This window comes from Artibeus jamaicensis, unplaced genomic scaffold, assembly GCF_021234435.1.
Source record: "Artibeus jamaicensis isolate MK-2021 breed Jamaican fruit bat unplaced genomic scaffold, CSHL_Jam_final contig_704, whole genome shotgun sequence".
Classification (NCBI taxonomy): Eukaryota; Metazoa; Chordata; class Mammalia; order Chiroptera; family Phyllostomidae; genus Artibeus; species Artibeus jamaicensis.
This window is the reverse complement of record NW_026521931.1, coordinates 53,218-66,054: the sequence shown is the minus strand read 5'-3', so window position 1 is coordinate 66,054 and position 12,837 is coordinate 53,218. Positions and strand designations below refer to the sequence as shown.

The window sequence follows — 12,837 nt, the reverse complement described above, 5'->3', positions numbered from 1 at the left end:
CCCCCGAAAATCCCAGGACTTCACTGAGGACAGGGGTCGCTCCACTGGCTCAGGAAGGGGACCTTGGCAATCAGAGGACATGACAGCCCTCGACCACACCAGCTGCTCACACAGCCCCACACTGGGTCTCCTCTCGAGTCACCAAAAGGCTGGATGCCCTCCACCCCATTACCAGAGTCCCCACCGTGGGACAGGCATGCTGGGATTCTTCTGTCTGTTATGGACGCACTCAGGGACCCTCAGAATTAGCCTCTGGTTACACCTGTGCCCCTCACATCAGTGTGTCAGCATCACCCTGGTGGAGCTGTTTGATCCCCCAGGGGGATATTTACACAGCATTCGGTTCATACCACCAGATGCAGGTTTAACACACACGTGCGTGTTAGACGGGAGGAAGGCTGGGGTCAGAGGCCCAGTACCCTTCCTCTCCCCACCTCATGGCACGCACTCCGAGGTGACTCCATGGGGGGGATCTCTCTGCTCCAGGTGCAGATTGGCTGCCACACTGATGACCTGACCAGGGCCAGCAAGCTCTTCCGCGGTCCCCTGGTGATCAACCGGTGCTGCCTGGATAAGCCCACAAAGTCCATCACCTGCCTCTGGGGTGGCCTGCTCTACATCATCGTGCCTCAGAGCAGCAAGCTGGGTTCCGTGCCCATCACGGTGAAGGGGGCTGTGCATGCTCCGTGCTACAAGCTGGGTGAGTGGGAGCCGTGGCGTGAACCCTGGGGCTGGGAGAGCAGCGGGAGAGGAGGCCACTGGGGCTGTTTGGTGCAGGAGGAGAGAGATTCAGATTGGAGGCGGGGAGGGAGGTAAACCTCCTCAGATTCAGCTCTGGGGCCAAGGAGACAGACCAAACCACATCCATGGGGACATCACAGATGAAGGGTAGAGAGGGAGACATGGTTGTTCATAACCCTGGTGTTTCTCTCCTGGGGTTCAAGTTATATGTTTTGACCCAAGAAAAATGAAAAGATCGTTTCAAGCCCATGGCCTCTCTCCCCAGGGGAGACAACCCACGCAGAGTGGAAGAGGCGTGTCCAGGAGAATCCAGGCCCCTGGGGAGAGCTGGCGACGGACAACATCATCCTGACAGTGCCAACCGCCAACCTCCGCACCCTGGACAACCCTGAGCCGCTGCTCCGCCTCTGGGACGAGGTGATGCAGGCTGTGGCTCGGCTGGGGGCCGAGCCCTTCCCCTTGCGGCTGCCGCAGAGGATCGTGGCTGACGTGCAGATCTCAGTAGGTGGGTGCCCTGGTCCCAGCGGCCCTGTGTGCACGCTGTCCCCGGGGTGGGGGGGGCTGCCTTCCCCTCAACGGCCGTGCGGTGGGCAGCCAGCAAGGGCGAAAATGCTGTTCTAGCAAGGGGAATTAAAAAAAAAAAAACCTAAGCTTGGCAACCTCCTTTCACAAAAAATAGGAAATTACCTGAATGTCCAACCATTATGGAACGGTTAAGTGACGTATTGTGCGTACCCTCGATAGACACTGAGGGAGATACTTTGGTGGCGGCTTGCCAGTGGGCCAAGAGGCCTAACAAACTGGGGGAAGGGGGTGCCTATGGAACTAGAGGAACCACAGACCGCATTCGAGCCGACACAGGTGATCACTATAAAGGAACATCAATGTGCGCAACCCCACATCTAAACAATGAGAGGGGAACACCCTCAGTGAGTTCTTCACTTTGAGACAGAGCGTCATGACAGAGGTCCACATGGACAGGGCGCTCGCATAAACACAGACAAGTGAACAGTCACAGAAGAGCCAACTGCGATGCCGTGTCGCCTCCCGTGAGCAAGCACACGCTCTCGGGTCAGAGTGAGGATGAAGGCATCGTTACTATGGAATGAGAGGACTAGGTGGAAAGCCCAGGAGGGCGTGGGTTTGGACTGGCCTTCTGAGTAGCACAGGGCTCTGGAAGTCATTGGGGCTACTGTGTGTTTGGGGAGAGAACACAGAGAAGGATTCCGCAAGGTGTGTGTGGGGCACACTAACCCTCTCTCCCTCCCTGCTCTGGGTCGCAGGCTGGATGCACGCAGGCTACCCCATCATGTGCCACCTGGAGTCAGTGCAGGAGCTCATCAACGAGAAACTCATCCGAACCAAGGGGCTGTGGGGCCCCATCCACGAGCTCGGCCGCAACCAGCAGCGGCAGGAGTGGGAGTTCCCGCCGCACACCACCGAGGCCACCTGCAACCTGTGGTGTGTTTACGTGCACGAGACGGTCTTGGGCATTCCTCGAAGCCGAGCCAACATCGCCCTGTGGCCCCCTGTGCGGGAGAAGAGAGTCAGAATCTACCTGAGCAAGGGTCCCCATGTGAAGAACTGGAATGCGTGGACAGCACTGGAGACATACTTACAGGTAGATCGGCAAAAGTGGAGGGTGATGGGAGCCCCCCTCTGTGGGATGCCAGAGCATCATTGTTCGGTGACGGTCTTGCAACCCATTAGACCTGTCTCCCACACTAAGCCTCAGAAGCCCCTGACAAAGCCCATCTGTGACGGTCCCATTAGATGATGCCTCTCAGTGCATCCCTTTGCGTGACCCTAAGTGGGCTTCACTGCCTCGGCCCCACCCCACCCTCCCCCCACGATCTTGGAGAGATGCATGAGGACAGACAGAAAGCGCCAAGAAAGGTGAAAACCTGGCAGAGGCGCAGCAGTGCTGGGAATACAGTTGCTCTCGCTGGCGCCCGACCCATACAGAACTGAGACGGAAGCCAAACTACGCTGTTTAGTAGCCACCTAAAACCAAACAGCACTCCCAGCCCCCCGCGCACACACACGCAATAGGGGATCGGGTCTACTGCTTTTTCCTCGGATGAGTGCACCAGCTTCTCACTGTGACTTGGCTGGGCCTCCGTTCCCCCACCTCGCAGGCAACCCAGGGCGCCCCCCAGCCTGGATGTGGAGGTTGCCTTTCCTCGCATTGTTGTTCAGACCCCCAGTTCTTCCCTGAGTCCCTGCATTAGTTCCCAGCTCACTGCCTGGAACGTCATCCCCTCGGGTCCTGGAACGTAATTACAGGCCAGGCCCACTGCCTTCCAGTTCTTCCACCTCCTCGAGTCTCCGTGTGCATTCCCACGGCCATGGGAAGGACGGTGACACTGCCAGGGGACTCTGCTGAAACTAGTCATTGGGGCCACTTCACCCCAGGGACAGAAGTTCCTCATCCATAAAATGAAGCTGAGACTGTTCTAGGGAACCGCTAACGTCCCCTTTAATGCTGAATCTCCATAACCCAACATAACACAGCCTATTTCCAACAGCCTAAAATTATGTTTTAATCTTTACTGCCTAGACTATGACATACATAGTCTTCTGCTTCTACCAGATTCATTTTTTCCCCCAAAGGCCATTTCAGTGGCCTTGCAAAATGACAGAGACCTATGGTTAATGAGGATCATATCAGGATAAGCCTAGGAGTTCCCCAAATATTGGGGTCTAACATTACAACTATGAAAGATAAGAGAATTTTTTCCCTTCAGCCCATTTTAAGTCCTTGTGTTGTGTCTTGTCACCACTTTCACAGTCTAGTGAGATACACGAAGAATGACATTGGTAGTAAATACTGACAATACTCACTGCAGTTATTACCACGGCCATCATTTCTGGAGTGTCTGCTCTGTGCTGAGCACTGTGCTGGCTGAGAGGCCCTTCTTACGATTGGAATGTCAGGGAGTAGGGCATGAGGCCAGCAAGCAAACAGGAGAGCGGGTCCATCTTAGCTGGGAAACTAGTATGTTTAAGGGGCTCGGCGCATTAGGTTCATTTATCAGAGTGGTTTCAGGTAGACCAGATGTCTCATCCTGCCCCTTCTTTCTCTTTCCAGCTACAGGAAGCCTTTGGTTGGGAGCCGTTCATCCGTCTCTTTGCCGAGTACCGGAACCAGACCAACTTGCCCACAGACAATGTCGACAAAATGAATCTGTGGGTGAAGATGTTCTCCCACCAAGTGCAGAAGAATCTGGCTCCCTTCTTCGAGGCCTGGGCCTGGCCGATCCAGAAGGAAGTGGCTACCAGCCTGGCCTATCTGCCCGAGTGGAAGGAAAATATTATGAAATTGTACCTCCTCACACAGATGTAAGGAGTGCCCAGCAAGGTGGCAGGTAGAGAGGTTTGGGAGGTAGGCAGAGACGGGGATTCATTCCTCGACCTCTGACTCTTAGGGCTCTAGCCTCACCCTCTGGGCTCACAGCCCCTTTATCTTATAACCTAGTTCTCTCTAGAAAGTGGGTTGAGAACACAGTAAGAAAGTGCAGTGGGACAGGCCTTCTGTGTGTCAGTCTTGTTCCTCAGCCCTCAGCTCTCAGAGTTCCCCCTGACCCTGTTCGGGCCCGTTCTGAGAGCTGTGGCCCTCGGGTCGGTGCCAGCCCTTGGTTCACCATCACGGCTTGTAGACCACAGAGAGTGCTTCTCGTCCTGACATCCTGAGGGCTCACGAGGCTTTAATGTTTGATGAGTTATTCCAGAAACCCCAACCTTAGGACCCAACTGAAACACAAATTTACCATGAGCTCCCCAATGGCTCTCATATTTTGTGTCTTGGGTAGTTTTCCGAGAGCTTGAAAAGCAACCTGGTACAATGGAGCCAATAGCTAGGGTTAGCTCTTAGGAAAGTCATTTTGTGTCAGTACGGCCATTTCTCTATGTACGAGATAAGGATAAAACATTCCTGCCCCATGGAGCTGTCGTAGAGACTCGAATGGGAAGTTCTGAAGAGGTTTCTGAACACAGTGCCTGCTCTCTAAGGCGCTGCTTTATTTTATGCTGGTTCACAAGGCAGTGAGCTACTTCCCACAGCCTAGAGGTTAAGATCATGAGCTCTCTCAGTTGCTGCCCTGTGTCCAAATCCTGGTTCTTTCACCTGTTAGCTATACAACCCTGGGCAAGTTCCTTAGCTTCTCTGTGACTCAGTTTCCTCATCTCTCAAATAGGATCTGTTTCATAGGATTATTGTGATGATTACATTGTCGTACCCCTAAGTGAGATGAGAACAGTAGCTGGCAGTGAGTAGGTACAGAGACAGTGTCTGCTGCCATTGCTGATATCCAGTTCGCTCACTGCCATTGGAGAGCTAGACTTCACTTTTAGGTGGCTTTACAGATGCAGTGTCATCTCCCGTATGCCATCCCATACTTCCTACACCACCTCTGGAAGGAGCCAGGCAGGCTGCCTGATGATCTAAAGGCACAGCTCCAAATTCAAAGGGTTTTCAAAGCTTCATAGGGTTTGGTTTCTTCATTCAATTCCACTGTTGAGGGAGAATTCCTTCTTTGATTAAATCAGGAGTGGAGGTCACTTGAAAACCCAGAACCATTCCACAAGGGTGCTTGTCTGTAGCACATGGTAGGCATCTGGCTCAGTGATGGTGTCTATATTTCTACCGCTGTCAAGAGTCATGTACTAGTTGGGCAGAGAAAGTTCACATGCATTTACAAATCTTTATTTTGGAACAGGAGAACTAGATATAGATGACTTGAATTTCATTTAATTACAACACATTCAAAGATTTTCTTAAATTTTCTTCTAATCGTTTCCAGAAGCTCCCATTTCTTTGTAGTTTCAACAAGAGTGGGGGCCTACAATTAATGTGTACACCCGGCCAGTTCCCTTTCAGTTCAATTCTTCTTATTTAGTTGTTCTAGTACAACATTATTGGAAATTGGGTGAGGGCAGAAACAATACGATTTGACGGAGGTAATGTTTATCTTTGGATTTTTTTGTCCTTCCATTTCTCAATCATAGAATTATTTACCCTTATTTCATAAATGTCTTTCAGCTAGGTGCTTCAAACATAGATGTTGAATATTCATTCAACCTTTAAAATAATTGCTGTCAATTAGTGGGATGTTGAGTGCATGCCAAGCATTGGACAGGTTCCTTTTTATAGACTGTTTCATTTAAACTTCACAATAATTTTATGAGATGGAAACTGACGGCTCCCTTTTAGGCACTGAGCCGACTGAATTTTATGGAGGGCAAGTGAAGTCCCTGAGGCTACATGGCTGACAAGGGGTAGAACTGGGACTTGAACCTGGGCACTCTGATTACAGTAGGGGTGTTAGTAACTACAGTTCTTTGGATAACCAAATACATGAGTAAATGAAGAAACCAACCAGCAAATAGAAGGGCCTTTATGTTCCTACTCGCCAGCACTTTGGCTGCTTGTCCTTACCCCCCCCCCCATCTAATTTTAGCAGAACAAAAGCCTCTTTGTTTATTCTAAATTCCAGTTCAAAGGAAGAATCTGAGGTAGGCTCCTGAAGGCTTCCCAGCAGACAGAGCTGGGATGATCCCTTTAGAGTCATTCAAGTCCTTTTAGGTTGCAGGTCATTCAGGTTCTAGTCACTCCCTCCAGAGCACCATGAAAGCATTCTACTAGCTTACTGGAATTTGAATAATGGGTTATTTTGGTCAAGTGTCTGAGCACCCCCACCCCCAAAGTCCCAGACATTGCCTGTTCTCAAGGGAAATTAGATCCTCAGTCATTTGGAATAATATTTGTATCTATTCTTGCCCTCTTTAATCTATTTGCAGCAGTATAGCCCTGGGGATGTTTTACAAATGTAAAGTTGTCCATGGCGCCTCCCTGTTAAAAAGCTTCTAGCAGTACTTTGAATTTAAGATGATGAACTGACCATGTAAGTTTACCTCCCCTCCTTCTCCAGGCCCCACTGAAATTGAAGTCAAGAAATGCAAAAGAAACAGCTCGGCAAAGAAAACTGAAGGCATTTGATTATGAGTGAAGAAGACCTCGGCACATTTCTGGAAGAGAGAAAGTAGATGAAGAGTGAAAAAGAATGAACGAGTGAAGGCACCTTTCAGACAGAATATAAGCTGATCTCACAACCTAACCCAGAGAGACTTGGGCATCTGAAAAATCCATCTGCTAAGGAATTGTACTAGTTGTAGAATTGAACCCCGTCCCTTGTGCATAGATTACAAGCAGTCAGTTATCGGTATCAGTGAATAATCTGTTGTTGCCGTTGTTGTTGTTGTTGTTGCTGTTTCTATAAAGGAATTAAATAAACTGCCCAGGGAGAGGGAGGAGTTGGTGCTCCAGAATGAAATTTCTCTTTTTGTGGAAATAAGTGGCCCCCTAGCCTATCAGCTAATTCTCTGATGGTTGAAGTAATCCCTACTCAAGTAACAAAATGTTAGCAATCATAGAAGAGACTTAATGGAAAAACACACCAAACCGTACAGTGGCAGAGGAAACCTATACCAACTCCCATAAAAATCAACAGTTAATATTGATGCTCGGACGCAAAGAGCCAGCTACGAATTCCCAGCCATTGAGCACTGAGGGGAAGGGGCAGGCGGGGAGGGAGGACCTGGGGAGAAGCATGTAAGAAAAAGAATTAGAACTACCAATTAGAATTAGGAGATTTAAAAACTGTAATAAATTATGGAGAAAACTTAGTTAAAATGGAAAAAGTAACTTTGAAATCTAGCTGTATCTTCAGAGAGAGCTGAGGTATATTTGTAAGATGAAAATAGGATATTACAAAGAAAAGAAAAACTCTGAGAACCAGGAAAACCCTTTGAAAGTGAAGTAAGATTGTCAAAAATACTCCATAGGTGGGCTAGAAAATAAGTTGAGGGTATCTCCCTAGATATAGAGCAAGAAGAAAGTGCAGACAATATGAAGAAAAGAAAGAGACCCAGACAATCAATATCTAACCATTAGAAATTTCTGAAAGAGAAAACAGAAAAATATAGGTGAAGGAAAAAAATGATTGAAAACCAGAGAAGTAAGTCTCCAGATCCAGGGGGTCCCCAAAGAACCTGCATCAAGACATAGTCTTGTAAAATTTTGGAATTAAGGATAGAAGGAAGATATTAAAAGTGCCCAGAGAGAAAATAAAATTAGATCATCGTAATTAGCTCAGCTGAAAAGGGATGAGAAATAGACTGGCAGCAGATTTTTCATTAGCAACACTGAAAGCTAGAAGCCAATGGAGCAATGTCTTCACCTATCTTACAAAAAAAATTATCCCCAGAATTCTATAGCGAGCCAAATTATCCAGTCAAGTCGAAACAGGTATTTTCTGACATGCAAGTTTTTAGGAAGTCTAGCTTCTTTGCACCCTTACTGAGGAAGTAGCTTGTGGAAGTTCCCCAGCAAAATGAGGATGAGGACCAGGAAAGAAGAAGAAATAGAAGCCAGAAGACGATGTACCTCACCCAGGATATGTCACTCCAGAGTGACGCTTGTCCAGCAGGATATCTCACTCTAGAGTGACAGCCGTCCAGCAGAGCAACCCAGTTCAGCTGTGAGTACAGTCTCAGGCACTCTGGGAGGAGTACAAATTCTGTGCCACAGATAGTATCACTGAGAAGCTGGAAGGTTTGGAAAATACGGAGAAGGTACACTGTTTAGTCAACAGAAAACAAAACAGAAATATGTCAAGAAATGTAAGTCCACGTATGAAAAGACAATAAAAATACTCATGGAATGTAAGAAGAGACTTGATTTGACATTGGCGGTAGGTATATTTCCTTTCAAGTGCCCCAGGCCTGACAATGGATGTATATGGAAGAAAATGTTCTAGTTTCTACTTGGCCCTCAGTAAACAGTATTTGCATAGCCAAAGTAATGTAGATGCTATTTATTGGCACTTAGTGTTCTGATCAGCCTATAGACAAAACATGAAAGGTTTAATGTTTTATTCAGAAATGAAAGTAATTAACCCTGACAAGTTAAGGAAAAAGAGAGCAGGAAGAGGTTGAGGACCAGCTGTGGGAAGAAAGGTGGAAGGAAGAGGACTACTTGTGCATTTAAAGTGGGGATGAAAAAGGAAGTCTACAGTTAGTGGAATAAGAACTGGAGGATGGGTATGCTGTTCAAAGCTAAAAGTCAAACCAACAATATTAAAATGGTATCTATCAAAACTTTTGGGAAGGATAGGCAAAGGAAAGGAGGAGAATAGTGCAAGTTAAATTCTTATCTTTTGTAATGGTGTATTATTAAAGACTGTCTAAAGTTAATATACCAAGAAATTATTGTTCAAACATATTATTTAAAGTTAGAAAGTTAGTTAACAGAACATCTAAATATAGAAACTGTTAAATGCATTGCCTCTAGGGAACGGGACTAGGGCTAGAAAGGGTGGGATGGGGAACTGTGTTTTTCATTTCAAGTTCTCTGTACTATTTAATTTTTTACCTTGTGCATGCATTACTTGGAAAAATTTTTAATAAACTCAAATAAAAATCCTTCAGTGGCTTCATATCGACTAAGACACCATCCAACCAAAAACCTTAAAATGGCTTCTAAGGTCCTTACATGTTTGGATCCCCCTGGTGTGTCCAGGCTCATTGGATCTCCCCATCACACTCTAGGTCTCACCACAGGTACTTCCTCCAACTATTCAAACACACTTCACCTTGCTTCTGCAGGTGTTCCCCGGGAAACAAGGCCTGCCCCTGATCTCACCGTGTGTCTGGTGGTAAAGCTTACTGCTGAGCAGGTTTTCCATGTTGGTTGGGTGAATGAGTGCACATAATATTTGTCCTTATTCCGATATCATTTCAAGACTAAGTGGAGCTGTAGGCTTTCCTGTCCTCCAATTCATTGGACAGTTTTATCAACTTTCAGTCTTACATGAGACCAGGTGGTATCAGAGGATTTCTGTCCACCTGTCAGTCTGCTTGGTATGTTCTTTGCCACATTGCCTGAACATTATAATCTGTTTTCAGCTATTTATTCCTATATTTGGGAGAAACAGTCAACTATCTAGTGGAAACATGCAGGCTCTCAAGTTCCTGGTGTGCTGCCATTCTTTGGTGGCCCTTTCTTCTCCATTAGTTTGCTGTCTTCTGATGTCTGACTCCCAAAGCCAAATACAGCTCTCTGATGAGTGTTAGCTTGACAGTTAGTCTTCAACTGTTGCATTGATTGGAATTCCTTCTGATCTCTTCTTCCTAAGAGTAATTTCTGATACAACTCATTTTTAAACTAATGTCCCCACCTGGGGTCACAGCCTCACCTAATGTTTTCACTTGGTAGGGCAACAGCTAACCAGATATGAACTTCTATGTTGACTATTTTTGCTAACAAAAGTGATAGCCTTCTTTCAAGACTGCTTCATGCCCATGTGCTTTACTCCTTTGAAGCTTTTGGACCCTACTTGGCTTCCACCTTGAAATGGATTTCTTTCTTCGACTCACATCATTGACGTCTGTCTTCCAAGTGTGGTAGAGAAGGGTGGGGTTGATCCTCAACTGGTCAGAGATCTGATTACACGTGCACACAAACAGTTCCACGTCGAATTCGGGAGAACGACAGAAATGCTACTTATGCACTTGGGATTCTTGTGCATTTAAATGCTGTAAAGAAGCATTCCTTGATAGGAAAACTAGGGCGATTTAAATTACTACCACTATTCTGGCCTCATGTCAGGTGGCTGATTTCATAGGTATTCATTATATGAGAAATAAATAGAATAAATGAATGAGCAACTCAAAAACAACCCTGCATTGACAAGTGATGAGTGTCAGGAATCAATGGTTATTTAAATACAAATTTGTGCACCTGAGGGTCACTAAAGTTACTTTTATTCATCTGCACTATATAGGAACTCATATAATTATTTTAAAAATATGTACATGTGTATACTAAAAACTTTGCATAAAATACCTTTGTTGCTATAAAACTCATTTTCACAGATTGCCACAGTTACGTAGTATAATTTGAGAGCTGAGATAGTGCCAAAAGGGTGGGAGGGGGAAGGCAAAAAGATCAAATGTTCAATATAAAACACGCTTGGGGCCCAGGAAAAGCCTGCAGATGGAGAGAGGACCTTCCCCTTCCTCAACACAACCTGTGGTCCAAGAGCCAATGGTTAAAGCAGCCTATGCCTGTGCCCGGTCCTGTGACCTGGGAAGTGTCTGTGCTTTAAACCGGAGCCAAAGATCTGGAAAAAGACCATTAATTGCTTCCTCACCCTCCATCAAGGTAAGTAGAGATGGGAGAAGCAACTCCAGCTTTTTTTTTTTTTTTACATAGAGTGTCTCCTTTTGTTCTTGCCATCTGTGTGGTCACCTAAAAATTCATTCAATGTACATTCACTGAGCACCGACAACAATGCTAATTATTGGTATAGAGTCTGGACATACAAGATGAACATAATAAAGCTCCTGCCCTCAGTGCTCATGTTCGTTTGCACACAGAAATGGACAAATAAACTCATATCAGGTAGGATCAGTCCTGTGAAATAACATAAAACTAAGTCAGGGTGGGGTAGGTTGGGTAGGGGCTGCACAATGGGTTTGTCTCCTGTTTGCTATAGTGAGGTCTAGGAAATCCTCACTGGTAATACGACATTCGAGCAGATTCTTGAAAGACGATGGAACAAACCACGCAGATAATTCGATGCAAAGAGAAGTATGCTTATAATTAACTTACTGAAAGCAGCAAGACAAACATGCATTTCATTCCTCTAACAGTCAAGAGCTACTTTCTCAGATGTAAGTCTTTTAAAGATTTTCTTTATTTTAGAGAGGGGAAGGGAGGAAGAAAGAAAGAGAAACATCACTCTGTGGTTGCCTCTCACATGCTCCCTACTGGGGACCTGGCCTGCAACCCAGGTACATGCCCTGGCTGGGAATCAAACCGGTGTCCGTTCATTTGCAGGCCGGCACGCAATCCACTGAGCCACACCAGCCAGGGCTCAGATGTAGGTCTTGATCACAGATTCTGACCTTCACATCATGATAAGAGCTACTGAGCTAAAAGAAACTCACAATTTTTGAGCATCTGCCCTCAAACTTCAAGGCCAAGCAAGGCACAGGTCACAGTGAATGTCATAGCTTCTCTCTGAGATCTCTATGGCCTCTGCAAAGGTATCAAGTGGAGACACAACTCCCTGCTTTTAAATACTAAAGTCTGCATCCCAGTCAATGGCCTAATGGGTCCAGTAACAAGTGGAATTTGGAACCAAATTCATATGGAGAAAATTGATCTGGAAACAATGGAATAAATTTGCATAGCAGTGAAAGTTTTAGTCTTACATTTTGATGCACAGAGTAGTGGACAAATTCCTGACTCCTCAGTTCAGACCCTCCCCTGCCTCCCCTGCCAAGCTGAATGATGTTTATTTGACCTCAGTAAAAATTAAAAGACACTTTGGATCACAATTCTCGATGATAACGAAAAGAGGAGGACCTTAATGTCCCAGGGACTTTGGAATAAGTCAATTTGGTAAGAACTGCTTACATTTGCAGGAACAAACAAAATGTTGCTGGTGCCATAAGACAGGGAACTTTGACACATTTTTTTCTCTGTAGGAATTTTGTCAGAGACATTTAACCTTCCATGACTCCCAGCCCCCAACACTAGCACTGCTGGCATCTTGATATCTGCGACCCCTCCAGGATGACGTGTGAAGGCATATAAGCCAGACCAGTGTGGGTGGCGTTAAAGGAAACTGGGCCTGCTGTGTGCCAACCCAGGGGGTCTGATTTTTCAGAGCCAGAGGGAAAACACCCACGCTCAGCCACGGGCTAAGTCAGTTCCAGTAGCTTCCAGACAACTGAAGTCTTCAGCACAAAACCGCACTTGGGGTGTAACCTGGGGATGTAACCGAGGCCAACTCCTACCCAGCCCTGAAGCTGGAAGTGGTGTCATTCCCCCTGAATCCTATAGGGGGATGGGAGGAGTTTAGAGACATAAGAAGCCCCCGCCCTTGTTCCGTTTTGCAGGAAGAGTTTCAGCATGGCCTCTCTGGAGTGGCAGTGACAAGTTCCCAGACACTCTCCTAGCACATATGTTCCCCGTACATACGATCCAAAAAGAAAACATGGGCCCAGGTTAATTTCGCAAATACGCCA

At 46.5% G+C, this 12,837-nt stretch overlaps 1 protein-coding gene across 3 annotated transcripts in view; it reads left to right on the top strand.

Annotated features, from left to right (window-relative positions):
- TCAF1 (TRPM8 channel associated factor 1) overlaps positions 1-9,236 on the top strand; it is a 41,674-nt gene extending 32,438 nt beyond the window's left edge. For all 3 annotated transcript variants that reach the window (XM_037163821.2, XM_053671813.1, XM_037163822.2), the window contains exons 5-9: positions 487-700; positions 1,007-1,246; positions 2,025-2,362; positions 3,833-4,083; positions 6,672-9,236. In XM_037163821.2, the coding sequence (XP_037019716.2) occupies positions 487-700; positions 1,007-1,246; positions 2,025-2,362; positions 3,833-4,083; positions 6,672-6,681 (1,053 nt within the window). In that variant the 3' untranslated portion in view covers positions 6,682-9,236. The remainder of the gene's footprint in view (positions 1-486; positions 701-1,006; positions 1,247-2,024; positions 2,363-3,832; positions 4,084-6,671) is intronic.
- The last annotated feature ends 3,601 nt before the right edge of the window (positions 9,237-12,837 follow it).